The 20210-nt window shown below is 42.9% G+C and overlaps 1 protein-coding gene across 1 annotated transcript; it reads right to left on the bottom strand.

The window, feature by feature from the left end:
- Positions 1 to 16690: 16690 nt before the first annotated feature.
- Positions 16691 to 19399, bottom strand: LOC134439457 (uncharacterized). The gene is made up of 3 exons (XM_063189345.1): positions 19377 to 19399; positions 18555 to 19136; positions 16691 to 18410 (listed from the first exon to the last, which is right to left on the bottom strand). The coding sequence occupies exons 1-3, from the start codon at positions 19397 to 19399 to the stop codon at positions 16916 to 16918; spliced, it is 2100 nt and encodes a 699-aa protein (XP_063045415.1). The 3' UTR covers positions 16691 to 16915.
- Between the last annotated feature and the right edge of the window lie 811 nt (positions 19400 to 20210).

The following is a 20210-nucleotide window of genomic DNA, read 5'->3' as shown; positions in this document are numbered from 1 at the left end:
TTTTGCTAGAGAGCCAAATTCAAAATGGCGTCCGACGGCATCTCTAAAAAATAACTTTTGATCTGAATGACCTAGAATCATGTATGAAGGCACTTTTTCATATGAGTCAACCATGAGGATTCCAAATCTGACATAATTTTGGTTATAAAACTTTGTTTTGACAGCGAAATTCAAGATGGCCGCCATCTAGAACCGTTATTTTCGACCTTTTTAGGCCGTCACCGCCCAAAATGATCATATTTGGACTGGGAACCTCCCAATTTGTGTGACTCCATTTCTCATGTAAAGATATTGAGAGAATAGCTGATCTACAAGCCCAGAATTCCTCACATTGGGAGGCGTAGTGGGCTTGTAGATGGGCTATTTTAACAATGTGTCTTTTTTAATAGGCTATTATTTGACAATTTGGCAGATATTTTAGCATTGTTTGATGATTACTTTGGATGCAGTGATGGTCTTTCACTTTGAGAGTCCTTACATCATGACCCCTCCCCCCCCCCCCCCCAAACAGTGGGTCTTGACCCACAGGTTGAGAACCACTTATCTAGTAGAAAAACCCTTCACGTTTCACATTTTCCAAGCATTCTTGCACAGAGAGGCCCGTTGAGGAACTCGAGGCAAGAGCTGCTGAAATGGAAGAAGTGCGCTCACAGCAGTGATCAACTTGGTTGAAGACAGTCAGTTTGTGAAGCTCCCCCAGCTGCAAGAACACTGTGTTGTTGAGGAATGTTTGGTCTTATTCAACCCCAATGGCATATACAGGAAGACGCAGAAGAGCAAGCTCATCTCAAAGATCTCCCTCCACCCTGTTTTGATTTAAGAATCCTATCTTGCTCTAATTCAGTCGTTCTCAAACTTTTCCCATCATTTGCCCCTCAGAGGGTCTGGATGCCTCCGTGGCCCCTCCCCCTTTTTGTGGGGTAAAAATCACTTCTGACTGGCGCTATCATAGTTATGTCTGACCTGAGGTAAATTAGTAAATAAATGGTTTCTAAGCAAAAGCAGTACTTGCGCAAACTGATTTTGCGATTGCTGCGCAGAATTAAAGGAAAGGTGAGATAAAACAAAGAGGGACTGCAGTCGAATGCAGTGCAGATGTGTGTTCATTTCCTATTCTATTCAAATCAATGACAATTAATAATATGATGTTGGTGAGGGGGGGCTTTAAACATATTTGCTTATTGGCCATAGAGGATTTTTGTATGCCTCCGCGCCCCCCCAGGAAGGCTTGCGCCCCACTTTGAGAAACTCTGCTCTAATTGACATAGGCATGATCTGGAGGATGGGAACTCCATCAGCAGAAGATTGGCAGGCACAGGACGGTACCCTATACAAGTAGGTTGGGCTATGCCCAAAAGCTGTTATCCATCATCCTTGCCTTCTCATGCTCCCAGTATCATCGGTGCCAATGATCCCTACGATACACCATACTTAACAAAAGAAGACGAACGGGACCTGCGCATACATGGTAATGCACATACATACACATGAAATTGACAAGTTCCCATCTGCCAAGTCTTTCAAAATGTTATTGTGTAGTGTCAAAAAACAAGAAAAAGACTACACCATTGAGCAGTCTGAAGCTCTTCACTGTTTATGATGGTCAATGACAGTCAGGTTGTAGTGGCCCTGTTGTTATTGATGCAGCTGATACCGATGTCTACGGCAGCTTCCTGGCATGCTAAGCATTAAGAGAAACAAAGAGACTGTCCTCTTCCATGACCTGCTGACAAGAGATGGCAGACAGCCTGTAAAACAGTGTAGCTCAATGTCATGATGCCAACTCAGGGTTCTATGAAAAAGGAAAATCATCAGTGTATGAGCTCCCAGGGTCACCCCTATGTTGCCTGGGAGCTATGTCCCCCGAGTCCTATGTCCCCCCGCCACCGGGGAACTTAGAACCCTTTTTTCAAAAAAGGATTCTATTCCTGCTGCTTCCAAGTAGACTGCTGCCGCATGACTAGCGAGGGTTGTTGTTAGAGTTATGTTTAGGGTTAGGCTGCCACTGTTCGCAAACTTGACATGAAATACGCATGGCAACTGTTCGTGCAAGAGATATGCATGCCTATGTCAATTAGAGCAGAGTTTCTCAAAGTGGGGCGCAAGCCTTCCTGGGGGGGCGCGGAGGCATCACAGGGGGGGGTGGGGAAGGTGAGATAAAACAAAGAGGGACTGCAGTCGAATGCAGTGCAGATGTGTGTTCATTTCCTATTCTATTCAAATCAATGACAATGAATAATATGATGTTGGTGAGGGGGGGATTTAAACATATTTGCTTATTGGCCATCGGCCAGATGTCACACATCACACATATGTTTAAAGCCCCCCCCTCACCAACATTATATTATTCATTGTCATTGATTTGAATAGAATAGGAAATGAACACACATCTGCACTGCATTCGACTGCAGTCCCTCTTTGTTTTATCTCACCTTTCCTTTAATTCTGCGCAGCAATCGCAAAATCAGTTTGCGCAAGTACTGCTTTTGCTTAGAAACCATTTATTTACTAATTTACCTCAGGTCAGACATAACTATGATAGCGCCAGCCAGAAGTGATTTTTACCCCACAAAAAGGGGGAGGGGCCACGGAGGCATCCAGACCCTCTGAGGGGCAAATGATGGGAAAAGTTTGAGAACGACTGAATTAGAGCAAGATAGGATTCTTAAATCAAAACAGGGTGGAGGGAGATCTTTGAGATGAGCTTGCTCTTCTGTGTCTTCCTGTATATGCCATTGGGGTTGAAATAAGACCACACATTCCTCAACAACACAGTGTTCTTGCAACTGGGGGAGCTTCACAAACTGACTGTCTTCAACCAAGTTGATCACTGCTGTGAGCGCACTTCTTCCATTTCAGCAGCTCTTGCCTCGAGTTCCTCAACGGGCCTCTCTGTGCAAGAATGCTTGGAAAATGTGAAACGTGAAGGTCTTTTTTTAAACTAGATAAGTGGTTCTCAACCTGTGGGTCAAGACCCCCTGTTTTGGGGGTTGGGGTTATAATGTAAGGACTCTCAAAGTAAAAGACCATCACTGCATCCAAAGTAATCATCAAACAATGCTAAAATATCTGCCAAATTGTCAAATAATAGCCTACAAAAAGACACATTGTTAAAATAGCCCATCTACAAGCCCACTACACCCCACAATGTGAGGAATTCTTAGCTTGTAGATCAGATATTCTCTCAATATCTTTACATGAGAAATGGAGTCACACAAATTGGGAGGTTCCCAGTCCAAATATGATAATTTTGGGCGGTGACGGCCTAAAAAGGTCAAAAATAACGGTTCTAGATGGCGGCCATCTTGAATTTCGCTGTCAAAACAAAGTTTTATAACCAAAATGATGTCAGATTTGGAATCCTCATGGTTGACTTGTATGAAAAAGTGCCTTCATACATGATTCTAGGTCATCCAGATCAAAAGTTATTTTTTTGAGATGCCGCTGGACGCCATTTTGAATTTGGCTCTCTAGCAAAAAAGCCCGGGATTTTTGCGAGGGACATGGGGGCTAAATCTTTTCTAAAGGGTCCATAGAGGTCAAATCAATCATCAAAACATTGTTGCCAGAGGTTGGTCACGGAACCTCCATTTATGACTCGACTATAGTACTGTAATGGCGAATGAACATATTTGCCTGAGCAACCATCGGAACCAAGGGGAACAAGGACATGTCACCGGTATGAGCACACACAAGCATGCTCACACATAAAGCATGATTTTTTTGTGCAGAGCCTGTTATATCCTTTATCCAAGTCTTAATTGGCTACTTCACAGTTTCTGCATTGTCATAGCAATGTTGTTATGATGTAGTTGACTGCTTTCAGCAGAGTGAATAGGCCCGTTGATGGACCCATCTGCATTAAGACAATAGGCATCCTTCACTAATCTACAGTAATGGTGTGGGCATTAATATGTAGGGGAAGGGGTCTGAGGCCTTCTGATGTCCACATGCTGAGTTGTGTTTACTTCATGATGATACCCAAGCTGAAATAACAATAGTACTTGTAGTTATAGTTATAGCAAAGCAGGGCTTTGAACCGGTTCAAGGAACGAAAACGAAAACCGGGAACTTTTTGTATTTTACAGGGAACAGAAACGAAACCGGAAACGTTATTATTTTTTATGTTCTGGAACGGGAACACTTATTTAAAAATAATGGTAACCGGTTAATACCGGTTAATACCGTTCCTCAAACAAAAAAAAACAAATTATTTTCCTGCGCACGTTACCATGACGGCTGAGGTTCACGTCCTGTGTGACATCAGACATTCTCTGACTGAATGGAGAGAGAGTTGTGGATTACAAAGTCTCCACTCCACATCTTAAATAAGAGAAACCACTGTCATACAAAAGGGCAGAGTTTCCATTGCACCATTGTAAGACATTGCAGAGAAGCGCGTGTAAAACGCACCGAGAATGTTCAACGTTATTGGGCTTGGGCATCCATGGCTGCTTCAAATAAGCACAAACTCACAATGTCCATCATCGCGCTCCCTTTGACCCAAGTCAGCGTGGAGCGCGCATTTTCATCATTGAGGTTTATTCTCTGCTTCTCCGCTTAGGTCGTCCCTGAATGACAAAATTCTGGAGGATATTCTTTTCATCCGCTTGAATAAACAGTTTGGAATGTAGGCTGACTCATTTGCACTTCCGTCTTTCTTGGTTAATTAACGTCAGTTAGGCCTATGGGAGTTATCAGCTGACAGGAACGAAATTAACCGTTCCGGGAACAATATTTTTTTGTTCTAACCGGTTCGGGAACGTCAATTTATTGGTGGAACTCATAACCGGAAACGTTATAATTCCGTTTCTGTTCGGAACGGAACGTTTGGGAAAAAATAACGGTTCAAAGCCCTGTAGCAAAGTGTGCGTTACCCATATACCACTATTACTATAGGTAAAGGATGTTTGGGAATACTATTAATAATAATAATGGATTGATTTAATTCATTTTGTTTTTTATTTCCATGGTCATTGTTTAATGCTAATATTAAATTGGCTCAAAGACAATTGTTTTTTTTCTTATTATAGGCTACACAGGTTGTCTAATAATGAATAACACACAGGCTGAGTCAGATGAGGGTACAATCACTTTTAATGTACTTGAACACAAAAGGGACAAAACACAAAGTGAAGTAGAGTGCTACTTACATGGTGAATAGTACATGACAATGTTACATGACAAAATACACAGTAAATATAGATACATGCATGATGTACACAGTGTGCACACACATACAAAAACAAGCGTTCATTCACATGCAACCAAACAACAGGATAATATATGAAAACAGGGTTCAGTGGCAGTAGCAGTTAAAGTATGTCCCAGTTGGGACAGAGAGGATAAGTAAGTATAAGTACTTTACAAAAAAGTGCATAGGCCTACATACACTATATACACACACACAGGATGGAATAAAACATGCCCCATTATCTTCACACACACACTATATATAGCCTATATATACGCTATGTGTGTGTATACTATATACACAGTAGCAATAGAGGTTGCAAAAACTACTTTCCCGCTTTTTGTTCTGCCGACCAATCTTTAATAGATTTCCCACCTGAGGCACGTGAACAGAAAGTGGCTTTCCCAAAGCGACTATGCCCCTGTTCTTTTGTGGGTTGGCCACATAGGGTGCACGTATTGTTTGTGACAGCCCTCACATATTTTCTCTTTGCAACCCCACTGGCCTCTTCAGCAGCCCTCCGGCGCCTATTCCTCTGTGTGAAGCGGGACACAGGGGGCTCTGGAACAGCTGGTGCAGGTGGGAGTGGGGCTCTGCCAGCAACAGGCTTGGGCAGGATCATGACCGGTGCTGCAGGTAATGTCATGGCTGGGAAGCGAAGGAAACTCAGCGGAACCTGGGGCAGTGCAAACTGAAACAGTTGGTAAGGCAGTGGCTGGGGCAATGAGTGGGGCGGGGACAATGACTGGGACAGGGGCTCTTGGGTGGTGTTTCAGGCGAGGGCCTGGGTGCAAGACTGGAGCCTGTCCCTCCTGTGATGTGGAAGACATGGTAGTCTTAACCAGGCCCGCCGACAGGGGGGGACAAAAGGGCTTTTTGTCCCGGGCCCTGGACTAGGGGGGCCCATAACTGGGCCCCCATGACGTTGGGATTAATTATTACATGGTCACTTCAAAATGTTGGTGCTTTATTTGCATTCAAACAATGACTTATAGATATTTGCCTTCATTGCCCTTGAAAAAAACGGCCAATAACCCCCTATCACCCCTATTCCAAAATGGTTTGGTCTTTCTAGAAAAAAAAAGACATCATTCGATAAGTGGTCAGTGCGCAAGCCAATTAGTCAACATGCACAAGTCAGGAGCGCTGAAAAGGAAAGAAAGGCGAAAAAGAGATGAAGAAGCCAAAAGCCTGAGGGGTTCTCTACATAAATATTTCAGAAAAGACTCGGGTGATGCAGCAGGTACCAGTAAAAGCAGCTGTGCAGCAGATCCAGGTAAGACACGGCCAACTTTTTCCAGCCCCGTCGTCAAGTAGCCTAACACTGACACAGGAGGCCGTGAGCAAGACACACGGAGATCAATATCAGACAGAGAGGGGGCATTGAATAATTTGATTACCACAACGACTTAATTACACTGTGTTTCTTACGCCTATATCTAATTGAATCTATGAATATGCGCATTAGCCTACTCCGCAAATATGTTTCCAAATCAAATGTTTCAGGCAGGGACGCGCAGACGGATGAACACAATAATAATAATAATAATAATAAACTTTATTTACAGACTCAAGGTCCAGATACAATACATACAATACATTATAAAAGACATACAAAACATTAAAAGAATACCAACCCCCCCCCCTCCACACACACACACACACACACACACACACACACACAATAGAAAACGGACATTGCATTATTTCCTAACCAGAACAGCTTAATAACATTGTGCTTCAAATCTGACTGTCAGTTAAGAATAAAATGCATATGAGCCCACACAATCATACCAGAGATTCTAGGAGTAGCCTATTATAATCTCTGGTTGAGTGGGATAATGCCTCGGGAGCATGTTTGCCTGTAGAAGGAGAACCAACTTTTTAAACAGCGCTATGCAACGTCATTGCTAAATCTCCGCTTAGCACAGATGCTAACAAATTATCAACCTGTTAACTTTGTGAGGAGAAATACAGTGTAGATTCGTTGTGCATAGTTTTCTGTAAATAGACATGTTCCTGTGTTACTCCTGCTGTGGGGAGACTTTGATGAGGGAGGGAGCACAGCAGCACACCGCAGATCCTGTTCACTTGCTCACTCACTGTCATCACACATCAGTTGAAGTCAGTTTAGCAAACGGTGACTCCTCAGTCAGAGTTTTTATGTGCAAGCCTTCAAACTGCCAAATTACACTTAGACTACACTTGTGTTCTTAATATGAATGAGAATCCTATCTATTTTGTTTCTTTTAAAAATAAATGTAGGCTAGACTTCATGGATTGAACAATGTTATGTTTTCAAAATGGTAAAATTGTTTAGTTTTTTTTGGCGGGGGTGGGGGGGGGGGTTGTCGGTGGAAGGGGGGCCCAATCAGAGATTTTTGTCCCGGGCCCAGCCAAAGCTGTCAGCGGCTCTGGTCTTAACAGTAGTAACAACTGTGACAACAGGCTTCGTGTCCTCATCTGGAATGGCTGCAGCTGTGACGACAGACTTCTTGTCCTCATCTGGAATGGCTGCAGCTGTGACAACAGGCTTCGTGTCCTCATCTGGCACTTCCATGTCTGTGCATGCCTTCATACTGTTAGCCATGGTAACAATCACAGAATGCGTGGTAACCATGGTACCAGTGGTAGAAGGCGTGGTTGCCTCAGCAGCAGTAAAATATGTGGTAGCCTCAGCAGCAGCTGTGAGAACTGGCTTGGTGTCCTCATCTGGATCTTCCTTTTCTGCCATATGGGGAATGTTCTTGATGAAAAACCCCCGCTGCAGAAGGTCTTCCACCAGTGCCATATGACAGGGTCTGTGGGGCAGCAGCTCTACGATGGCATTGTCGTCCCAGGTCCTGTTTGCACGAACCCACTCCCTATTGGACTCATTGGCTCTCGCCACCTCTGCCTCTCTGTCTTCTAGTGCGCAGTTTTTCATACACACTTGCATCAGGTGCACAGGGAGGTTGTCCTGGGGCTTGTGGCACCGAAGGCAATGGACAATGTTGCGATTTTCAGACCTTCAAGATCACAAAAATATAAATAATGAAATTAGGCCATTTTAAGCTTAACATGCAGACAAAAGCAACTATTTAGATATATACTATGAAAAACAAACATGATGAAACTAAATACTAAATGCAGTGAAAAAATGAAAGACCAATGAGACGAACAAAGATAGTTAATGAATGAAAACTTACTTCTTGCCAGCTGCAGCAACCATTGTGTAGTTTGAAACACCAAGGTTATGAAGCAAAATTTCAGAGAAACAATCTTCCAGCAAAGGAACACAAGGGTTGTAAAAACCACAGTGAACTCCAATGAATTTATCACCAGAATTTATCCAAAACCAAGCCAAGAGCTGGGCCACACCCCTGGGTGGAGCTGTGACATGATTTCAATTAGCAGGAGCCAGGTGAGATGGGGTGGAGCTGTCAAACAGGTGAGTACTTTGCATTAATCCATCCATTCATTCTCCCTATGCATTATTCTTTTGTCTTAGCACATAATAGCTTGTTAATGACCACCATTGCCTAGTGATGTCCAGCCATTAAATCACTATTTTGTTTTGAGACAGCAATAGACTTTGCTTGAGCTATTTTAGCTATTTTAGATTGTATTTGGTAAATTAAAGTAGTTTAAAATGTTTTATAATGAAGCCTCATCATTTTTCTGTATTTATTCCAGTTTTGTTTCAGACCTGCTAAATTTGCCTTTTCATTCATCACTGGATAATTCCACGCTAATTGAACAATTCTACATACTTGTGTCAAAAAATCTGAAAATATAACAAGGCGTTCCTTAAAAATCCAAGAGAAAAGACTGCCCTCTACTTTTAAGAAAGATGGGATCCTTTTCAAGTTACAGTGTGGGGGGTTGTGTTGGGGGTTTGTTCAGCCATTGTCTTTCCACAACGTTTTGAAGGTCATAGTGAAACCATTCTTCAATATAGAAGACTTACATTTGACATGCTGATACATGTAGTTTGCAGCAAAATGTCTGCTCTAGATGATCCCACATCCCAGAGAAGTTTATTGCAGTATTTTACTGTACTCAGTTTGGCCATCAGAGGACACTTTCTACTCAACATGTTTTTTTGTTCTTCCTGAGAGAAGTAGAAACAGAGAAAAATATCACCACTGTCCATGAAAAATGGTCTGGTACCTGGCTTATTGAACCAGATAAAACCCAGAAAGCACTGTATTGAAGGGGGCTGGTTCAGGTATACAACAATGGCCATAGTCCAGCCAGAACATGGGTAAGGTGTTCAATAAGAAAGACACACACACAGATCTGAAAGCAAATCACTGTTTACTAGAAATCAGAAACACACAACACATAAGCATGTGCATGCATAAGGTACATACATGAATATAGAGAAGTCAAATTCACATACAGACTATATACAATATACTGTTATAATGAGGAACATATCTGCCAAGAGCAACCATCTAAACAAGTATCTTCAAAGAGCCAATATCTTAACCAAGTGGAATGAGAATATCTACCTGGCACACTTCTTAGCCATGGAGAATGAGGATATCTGCCTGCATGGAGTGAGAATGAGGACAACTGAATACAGCAACCATCAGAACCAAGGGGAATGTCGAGAGCTGCCAAAAGTAACTATCTTAACCAAGGGTGAAGGATGGGGATAACTGCCTACAGTCGACCTCTGAACCAAGGGGAATGAGGATATCTAGCTGGCAGACATATATTAGCAGAGCAGCCAAGGCCAATATTAGTTCACTTTGTTATGCCAGCACACAATGTGGCACACTTGTTCAATAGAATGCACTCTTTCGCAAAAGGGTGTTGGCCACACAAAAACCGGAGATGACTGATTTTTAAAGACTACCACTCTCTCCACTTGTGAATAAGGCCAAGAATAGTGCATGCATGAAATGTGGCACAGATGTTCACGAGAATCCACTCTTCCAAAGAGTTGTATTGGCCTTGAAACAAATCCAAAATGGAATAAGAATACAATGGAATTGAATAGTTCACCTAGTGATAAAAGCATAACATTTGGTAAAAAATGTTAATTAGAATCCACTCTTTGAAAAAGGGGTACTGGCCTCAGGAAAATCCAAGATGGCTGCCAATTTTCAAGATGGCTGAGCTCCACCAGTATTTAAGGGGGCTTGCTTAGGCAAGTCCCCCTTACTCTCCTTGGTAAAACTGGATGAAGAGGGTGGTATCCGTCACTGTAGACTGCAGAAAACTTCCCACAAATGACTGAATTTTCGGCTGCATCGGCCACATGCGACTTAGGAGCCCTAGCAGCCACATCTTGATGGAAACGAATAAAACTCACTGCTCTCACTGCTCTCACAACGGGCGCTAATGACCTGTATTGAGCATATGAAAAGCGAGCATGTTGGGGACCAGTTGCCAGGTCAATTGTCAGTTTCCAGGTCAACTGTTGCTGGCGAAACTGGTGTGCAAGCAGTAGGTAGTGTATGCGAAAATGCAAGGAGTTCACACACAGAACGAACTCCCTTTTTAGTGCTGTGTAATTCGTGTTCATTATTATTGCTTGCTTTTCATCTGTAAGTCTGGACATTTTTGGATTTTTAAAAGCAAAGCGACACCCATCCACAACCACACACATGCTCACAAACAAGCATATGCACATAACACCCCCCCCCCATATTATTGAAATAACAATAATAGTAAGTAATTGCAAAGTGTGTGTTCCCCTCATACTACTACTATTACAAATAAAAGTAAAAGATGCTTGCTAATGCTATTAATAATAATGATGTCTTCATTTAATTTGTTTCATTTAATTAGTTCATGGTCATTGTTTAATGATAATGTAGCAGTAGTACTGTTAACCCGGCTACTGTGACTGTGTCTGCTCCTCCTGTGTGTTTTTAAATGAAGTGGCAATTTGGTGACTCTCCCTTAGTTCTGTCTCAACTAGGTTGTGATTGGGCAATTAGGAGCCACACCTGTATAAAACCAGGCGAGCACATGCTCCTGGGTTGGTGGAGAGGAACATACAAAGCCGCGGCTCTGGCCGCTTCAATCCTCCTTGCTGTGTCCCGGAGGGCACTCCTCCGTGGCTCTGCTCCCAAGTCCTCCATTGTGCCTCAGACTGGGGTATTTCTTTGGCCACTGCTACTGCTTTGGCTGTTTGCTAACTGCCAAGCAGTTGAGCTCCATAAGTCCCTCTGATGCGCTCGCTACTTGTCTTAGGTGAGTTTGTAAAATTCTCGCCTGTGCATTGGATATTTGTAGTGAGGCATTGTGTTGATGTTGTGATTGGCTTACAGCATGTATCGCAAGACTGTTTGCCATGTGAAGTCGTTCTGTTGGCGGCGAGTGCCTCTCCTTCACGACTATGGTTGCCAGCGACATGGTAGGCTCCCATTTCCTATTCCTCCAACTTTTAATAGTTAGATGTTTCGGTCAAGTAAATTCATATTTTCATTCCCACTAGGGCCCATGTGACCTCCAATGCTGAAACCAGAGGTTGCCTTTTTTGTCCTTCACATGGTTCCCTTCTGCTGTTCGTGGTGACTGCTTGAATCCGGTGTGCTTGTATGTTTGGAAGCCGGGTCCATGACACTTGGCTGCAGCTTGCTGCGCTTCACCTGTCTAGTGACTGCAGTGCTTAGGCTTGGTGACTGAAAACTCACCCAGCTAATTTGGGCCTTCTTCAACCAACCTGGTGCGCTGTACTACTACATTTTGATTTTGTGTTTTCATTTTGGGTTGCTGTGATTTTCATTTTGTTTGCGGTGATTTCATTTTGGTTTGCTGTGCCTTTTTGTTAAGTTTATTGTTTTTCATCAGCGTATCTGTGTTTGGTTTAAAGAAACCTCTACCAGGGTGCAGTACCACCAGTGAAGTGTGTGTGTGTGTGTGTGTGTGTGTGTGTGTGTGTGTGTGTGTGTGTGTGTGTGTGTGCATGTGTCTGTGTCTGTGCTTTTTAAGAGTTATGTTTGAGAAAAACAGAGGAAAATAAAAAGACTAATGTTGGTTATTGCTGAACCCATGTCTCTGTCGTTCCATACCCTCCAACCTGTGTGTATCTTGATCAAAGTTGAGTTAATCTAATTGATCGCTTAAACTAGTGTCCACCTCTCTGCACTGTTACAATAATATTAAATTGGTTCAAAGACAGTGTTTCTTTTATTATACACATGCTGTTTTATGATGGATGATACACAGGTTGAGACAGTTGTGGGCGCACTCACTTGTGATTTACTTGAACATGCTTGATGGACACAGTACACGCACTCGCACACACTACAACTAATATACACTACATACACTACACTACAACTAATATACAAAAAGGGACTCTCCTTGGATGAAGCAGAGAGGCCAAAGCACAAGACAGGGTTCAATGGCAGTTGCACTGACAGTATATCTCAGTTGGGATAAAGAGGATAAGTGAGTATAAGAGTTTCTGCAACTCCAAAAAGGGCAAAAGAGAAGAAAAAATACATTAATTGTATTTCTTAAAGTGTTTTATTATAATTTCTGTCTATTGTGATATACTGTGAATTATTAGCAAATGACCCTGCCCAATTAACCCATTATAGACTAAATGTGAAAAACTCCTGCTAAATGCCTAACCCCTTTTTGGAAAAAGGTTCCCTCTGCCTATTAAAACCAACATGTCTCAGACTAAGAAGCATCATGCATTACAATGTGTTTATTCAGCCCCATATTTAACCCTGTAAAATCCAAATATAGAAAAACACCCCCAACCATTAAGATGTTGTTGTAGGAGGCCTTTAATGCTGAAAATGATGTGTTTTTAAAAATATATATATATGTTTTTGTAAGTTTTTACGGAAATGTTGTAATATTGCAACGTTGGGCTCAATGGAGAGCAGAATCTCCTGCATTTGCACTCATTGTCTGAACAACAATACAGAACTAAGGATTCTTTTCAGGGTTTTGCTTATGTCCCAGAACAGTATAAAATGAAAAATAACCTCAGTCATGTTGTTCTGAACAGTCATTTATTGCAACAACAAGATTGTAGTAGAGTACAGTAGAGTAATAAAGATAATTGTGCAAAGAACATTCTATGAGTTGGGATAGACAATGTGCAAAAAACATACTATGTCAGTTGAGGTAGACAAGATTGACATGACCAGGAAAGAGTGTTGACAGATACAGCTATGATATAATATAGAGATATAGAGGTTCTCACCCATACTTTGAATCCCCATGGGTGTGGCTTGCCTCGCATATACTGCTTGATGCTGCTGAACTTCCCTTTCCTGGTGAACCAGTAGCCTGTAAGTAACAGGCTACTGGCACACTGCCCTTTCACGCGTCTCCGCAGGCGGGGTTTAGTCAAAAGATGCTTGCACGCGGTTGGAGCAACCTCATATGAATGACATGACACTTCGACCACTCACGTTGAAGCTTTGTGACGTAGGACGTGTCGTCACGTACGCGCCGCCAGGTCGGGAACCAAAACAGAACAACGTCCTTTAGAACAGTGTTTCTCAACAGGGGTGCCGGGGCACCCTGGGGTGCCGTGGGCCCCCCTCAGGGGTGCCGCGGAAACGTGGCTGATAAATAAATTATGTAATATAATACATATTTGTCTAAATTGGTTAAAGTTAAGTTAATGCTAGTCAGTGAAATCTTTCATCTGCCATTTACACACAATAAGGTAAATATAGGTCTCCCCAGTCAGCTGCAACTTCGAATGTAGGTCGTGTGATGTCTCCAAATGTGTTACTTTTCTAAGCTTGTATGGTATCGGATGCGATGCCATCTTACAGCTTGTTGGTTAGGGGTGCCTTGAAAGTTTTCATGAATAGAAAGGGTGCCTCGCCGAAAAAAAGGTTGAGAAACACTGCTTTAGAAAATCAACTTGAGGTATTTTTGATAACACCGCTGAAATTTCTGCTTCCATCCCGACGCATGATAACTCCTCGCACGCCGCCATTACTGTTGTGATTCAGGAGGAGGGGCGGGCACAGCCGAACTACCCTGGGGGAGGGTGTTGCGTTCGATAAACGTCATACCCACTGAAATCCCTCCCTACGATCCTGATTCGTCGAGCTGCCCCGTTTATTTCGTAAACGGAGGAGGAGAGCGAATCACAGGTGCACCAGAAGGTTTGGGTAGCCCAGCCCCCTGGGCGTCAACACATAGCTTCTGGTTCACCAGGAAAGAACTTCCCCCATCTCATCCACAGAATTGTGCTCTTCGGGTACCACATGCAGGCATTTCTCTCTGAATGACTCAAGCCATGGTCTGAGTTTCCAGAGTTTGTCCCTCTTTTCAGTCCCTGACACTGTCAAATTGTTCACAAAATGTAATGTTGTCAAAAGAGATTGGAATGTGTTGCGGGACATCACATCAGCAACTGGGGGGTGCCGCGTATCTGTCTCCCAATACATACGGGTTCCAGCCATTTGTACCAAGCCCATCCTCAGGTACATGCCCAACATTTTCTGTATTTCCTTGGTTGTGGTGTTCACATATCTTCCATTATTTTTAATGCTGTACTCATTTGTATGGGTTGCCAGAGCTTGAATCATGTCTTCTGAGACAAACTTTTCAAAGTACTGCAGCGGTGTGTGGAGGACAGTTGCATCGTCTGTGAGAGCTGGACCAGAAAAATCAGTATTGGGACTGATTAAATCCTTTTTTTGGCAGCGATATCTGTCACTGGGCTTGATGTATTAATTTGATTGGGGCTCAATGTCCACGTTGACTGGGCAGTCAGTGGGTTCCTATTTTTCTTTGTCCACACAGGTATCTTCTCATCACACAGGACTCCTCATCACTCCCATCAGTGTTATCAAACTCTATGTCCACGTCACTCTCTCCATTTTGGACGATCTCAATCACATCCTTCACACTGTACCGAGGATCTCTCCTTGCTGGTGGCATTCTGAAATGGAAAAAAAGAACATTGAAACAAATGCATCTATAAACAGCACACATGCTTATTAGATTCTAGATAACCTGCAGAAAAATAGGCGATGATGGGGAGATTGATTTCAATATGAAGTGTTTACAAATTGCACTGAAATAACCTATTCACACATTTCGCTGGTTACACAATAGTGTATAGCTGACCAATTGTAAACTCTGATTATCATACTAATAGGTATGCAGGTAACCTCCAATTTACAACAACACCTTACAGTCCTGAACATCAACAGCTGCTCCAGAACAATGGGAAAAAGCCCTCCCCCAGCATCCTCCACAACTTCTATGTCTATGAATTGATAGGAACATTTTCTTATCAATAGCCAAGAAAAAGAGCAGACATGCATTTAACAGAATTTCTTTGTTAGAAAGTCCTGCTTTCTGTGATAAGGGGAAAATATTGAATGTTGAAGGTGGTTAGAAATCATAAGTAAATGAAAATTATTATATATGGCAATATATACCTTTGCACACTAGTTTCTAATACAATAATATGTAATCTGATATAAGGCTAGGATGTATAAATCATGTGTAGTTTGAAGTTATATTGCAACAATTGCAAAACAAGCTCTAAATAAAATGTATGGCACATTTTCCACAATGAATACATATGGACATGTTCTAGACACTTTAATAAACACACAAACAAATATTTAAAGCATTTTACTTACTTCAATCAGATAAATCCAGTCCAGTAAATTAAGGGGTCGATGCTCTCTCAAAAATCTGGAGGTTGTGTGACTTCTTGACCTTAGGGCAGGCCTTATATATACAAATGGGCTGAAATGGGTTAATGGAACGTCAACAATTGAATTGCATCCACCAGCACATGGATAGCTGTCACGGTTTGAAGGCAGGTCATCCACGAGTCATCCATGACTCATACTCCAAAGATTTTACATTCTGTTTTCGAGCACTCTGAACTTGGGAGCTAAAAGCAAAAACACCAGTGCAGGGCATGCATCCTCACCTTCTTGCTGACAGGCTGGTCATCAACAGAGCAGGTGTTTCGTACACAACAGTCGTTTTGTTCAGGCTACCTATTCTCCTGAGCATTTGTATAATTTGTATTAGTATTCATTATTATAAAATATAAATCAGCTTTACTGGTCAGTCTCCATGAATGTACAGTATGTAGGGGAGAGCCGGGATGAACTAAGTTCTTTTAAACCCATTAACACGGTTATTTAAGAAAAAATAGGCCTAATGAAGCAGATGAAAATTATTTTAACGCGTGATCCACAACCCATGTGTATTCTATTAGTTACCAGTGTAATTTCACAAAGCCATTAACACCGTGGAACGTTTGTAATTGCTATGCGCCAACCATATTGTTTGCTTATCAGTGTGGTTTTTTTTAAAGCCCGCTACCTGCTCTGCATCCTGACTAATTGGATAAAGCATATCAAGTGAACATGAAAAGAACATGCAAGGAAAATAGAAGCATATCAATGCATATACTTTATTTATCACAAGCAGGGAAAGGGTATAAAATGCAGTCAATGAAACAGTCTGCAGTGCTGGAGCAAAGGTAAAAAAGTGACTGTACACCAGCAATTGAATGGAAATTCAAAGTACAAATAACAAATAAGTACAAATTGTTAAGAAAGTTAAAGAAATGTCTTCAGTGCAAAGGTCTAGTACAAAATGTAGGCCAAATAGTATGTCTGTAAAAGTGGCTCAGTCAAAGTGAAAAGGTCCTTATTTACAACATGACGGTTTTCTTTTCTTTTTTCCCTCTTTTTTCTACTGTCTTCGTGTGGCTTTTTCACAAGTTTTTTTTTCCCAAACAACTCACACTTGTCCTGCCTAAGCACTTTGTGTGGGGGAGTTGCTTGACGGATGCGATGCCGAATCTGAGCCGAAACTGTGACAGAAACGCAGAAGTTCGTCGGCACTCAGTTCCCCTTTTTCAAACCTTGTCCACGCGTCGAACAGCCTCTCTTCCGCCCGTCTTCTGGCTGGGCGCTGGTAGCGGGACAGTTTCATGTTCCTGACAAGATTGATGTCGAGGTGCACAAACTTTGCCTCCTCTTGCAGGAGAGAAACCAGACTGTAAAATGGGAGGTTGCTCTCGCCAGAAGCCCTCCTCTTCAAGGCAGCGTGCCATCCCTTTGCCTCATTGTTTGTGCGCACTGTCTTCTTAAAGACACTCCAGGTGGTGGGTGGGTGGATAGGCGAGTTCATCCATGTGCTGTCCATGTAACTTGTGAAGTCCTGCAGACCAGGTGTGCTGGCCCTGGACTTCAGTCTCTCCCAGGCAGCTGGGATGTGCTCCCCAGGCAGGAACGGCAGGGACATAGTATCCCTCAGGAACTCGTGGCCCTCACCTCTCTGCATATACTTGGTGCGCAGACCAAGTTCTCTAATCTTGTGAAACACTGCCTGTTTCCAGTGGAACATGCACCCAGTCAACCGAACATGGGGCAACACACGTGACATTGCCGACCACAGAGACTTTTCAAAGCCATGCATGGCACGTGTCACTTTTGGAGGTCTCGGCAGAATGTCCAAGATTTCCCTCAACACCCTCTTGTAGTCCTTCTTCTTACATCTGGACATCAGCACAAAGAGCAGAGGGACGCTTTTTGTGCAATCTTTCTGCCTGACAAAGGCACCGATGGTGAAAAGCTGTGTGAAGGGCGGACCACACAGCTTGGAGTTACCTTCTAGGTACCACGTCTTCGCGTTGGCCAGGCGGGTCAGTTGTGTGTCTGTAGCAAAGATGAGGTGTCTGCGTTCATTGTCCCCACTCACTCGGACATCCCCCCGGAGGAATGATGGCGGGATGTGGTCCATGTTGACAATGAAGTGTATGTCCTTGGGTTCACATGGTCTTGGCAAGGGCAGCAAACCGCCACCAACAGAAGACAAGTTCACTGACTTGGAGAGTTCTGGGCGAGGTACATTCTCCTGCAGTTCATCGAGCGACACCTCTTGAACGATCACCACGGCCTCTTTCTCCATACAGGCTGTGAGTTTGGCCGCTGTAGCAGTGCCAAGATCGGGTTCATGGTTGTGCGGATATTGGCCTGCTTCAAACACACCATCCCGCTCCACCACTTTGGCTCTGCATACTGCACCTTTTGGACGGACAGAACATCTCCAGGTTACAGCGCTGGGTCCTCTATAGGCAACTCCAAAACTGTTGCCGACGTTGTCTATCAGCTGCGGACGTCCTCTCTTTGTCCCAGCCTTGACAACTTCATAAGTAGGCTCCACTGGCTGATCCTCTATCACCGGCTCTTCCAAGACCACTGCTTTCCTCTTCAGCCTCAGAGAGCCAACTGGGTCTGGAGACTCTCTGTGGAAATCAACAAAAAGGTCAATTAATAAATTATCACTGTACGCTTGCATTTGAATATGAATTATTATTCATATAATTAGTATTATTATTGCAAGGATTGCGTCGTAAACATGTAGTATGTATGTGATGTGCTATACTTACATTGTCCAGGAGGCGTCACAGGCATCTTTATCTGACTCAGAGGAGGGGCCCTCCGATGGGTCAGTGGTGGCAGCAGACCTGGAAACCATGGTAACAGTGGCAGCAGACGTGGTAGTCTCGACATTGGCAGCAGCTGTGACAACAGGCTTGGTGTCCTTATCTTCCATGCCTGTGCGTGTCTGCGTACTGTTGTCCATGGTAACAGTGGCAGAAGACGTGGTTGCAGCAGCAGCAGATGTGGTAGCCTCAGCAGCAGCTGTGACAACTGGCTTAGTGACCATATCTGGATCTTCCATGTGTGCGTTACGGGGAATGTTCTTGATGAAGAACCCCCTCTCCTGAAGGTCTTCCACCAGTGCCATACGACAGCGTCTGTGGGGCAGCAGCTCTAGGATGGCATTGTAGTCCCAGGTCCTGTTTGCACGAACCCACTCCCTATTGGACTCAACTGCTCTCGCTACCTCTGTCTCTCTGTCTTCTAGTGTGCAGTTTTTCATACACACTCGCACCAGGTGCACAGGGAGGTTGTCCTGGGGCTTGTGGCACCGAAGGCAATAGACAATGTTGCGATTTGCAGACTGTCTAGATCACAAGAAAAAAATAAAATAATGAAATTAGGACGCTTTTAAGATGAACATACAGGCAAAAGCAACTTAAGTAACTAGTTCAAGTAAAGAAATATTACATTGGTTTAAAGTATTGCTTAGTCTATGGTATGGTTATGGGGGGGTAATTTTGATATATACAGTGAGCTACAAACATGATTAAATGTAAGTCACCAAAGACCAATGAGACAAAGATAGTTAATGAATGGAAACTTACCTCTTGCCAGCTGCAGCAGCCATTGTGTCAATCAGGAAACAGGAAGCAAAGATTCAAATACAGCCAACTTCCAGCAAAGGAACACAAGGCTTGTAAAAACCACAGTGAACTCCAATGAATTTATCACCAGAATTTATCCAAAACCAAGCCAAGAGCTGGGCCACACCCCTGGGTGGAGCTGTGACATGATTTCCATCAGCAGGAACTAGGCAGGTGAGATGGGGTGGAGCTGTCAAACAGGTGAGTACTATGCATTAATCCATCCATTCATTCTACCTATGCATTATTCTTTTGTCTTAGTACATAATAGCTTGTTAATGACCACCATTGCCTATGTCCAGCCATTAAATCACTATTTTGTTTTGAGAGAGTTATAGACTTAGTTTGAATCACCTTTAGTTTTATTTTATTTTTAGATTGTATTTTCTTGATTAAAGTTCGTAGCTTTAAATGTTTTTATAATGAAGCCTCATAATGGTTTGATCTTTGACATTTTTATTTCAAGACCTGGTAAATCTGTCTTGCCATTCATCCCTGGGTCAGTTGAACAATTCTCCGAGCACTTGTGTCTCAAAAAAAAAGTAAAAATATTTGTAGGTGTTCCTTAAACATACACAAATCCAGAGTTTTTTTTGGGGGGGGGACTTTTTGCTAAGTCATTGTTTTTAAGTTCTTAAGGCAATAGCGAAACAGATCTTCAATATAGGTGTATAGATTATCCCACATCAACATTTTATTGACATGTTTTGCTGTACCCTGTTTGCCCTTCAGATGACACATTTCTGCTCAACATGTTCTTTTTGGTCTTGCTTAGATTAGTAACATAGAAGCTTT

This window comes from Engraulis encrasicolus, chromosome 23 (genome assembly GCF_034702125.1).
Source record: "Engraulis encrasicolus isolate BLACKSEA-1 chromosome 23, IST_EnEncr_1.0, whole genome shotgun sequence".
Lineage (NCBI taxonomy): Eukaryota > Metazoa > Chordata > Actinopteri > Clupeiformes > Engraulidae > Engraulis > Engraulis encrasicolus.
Note: the sequence above shows the minus strand (reverse complement) of the source record. Positions and strands in the feature narration are given on the sequence as shown.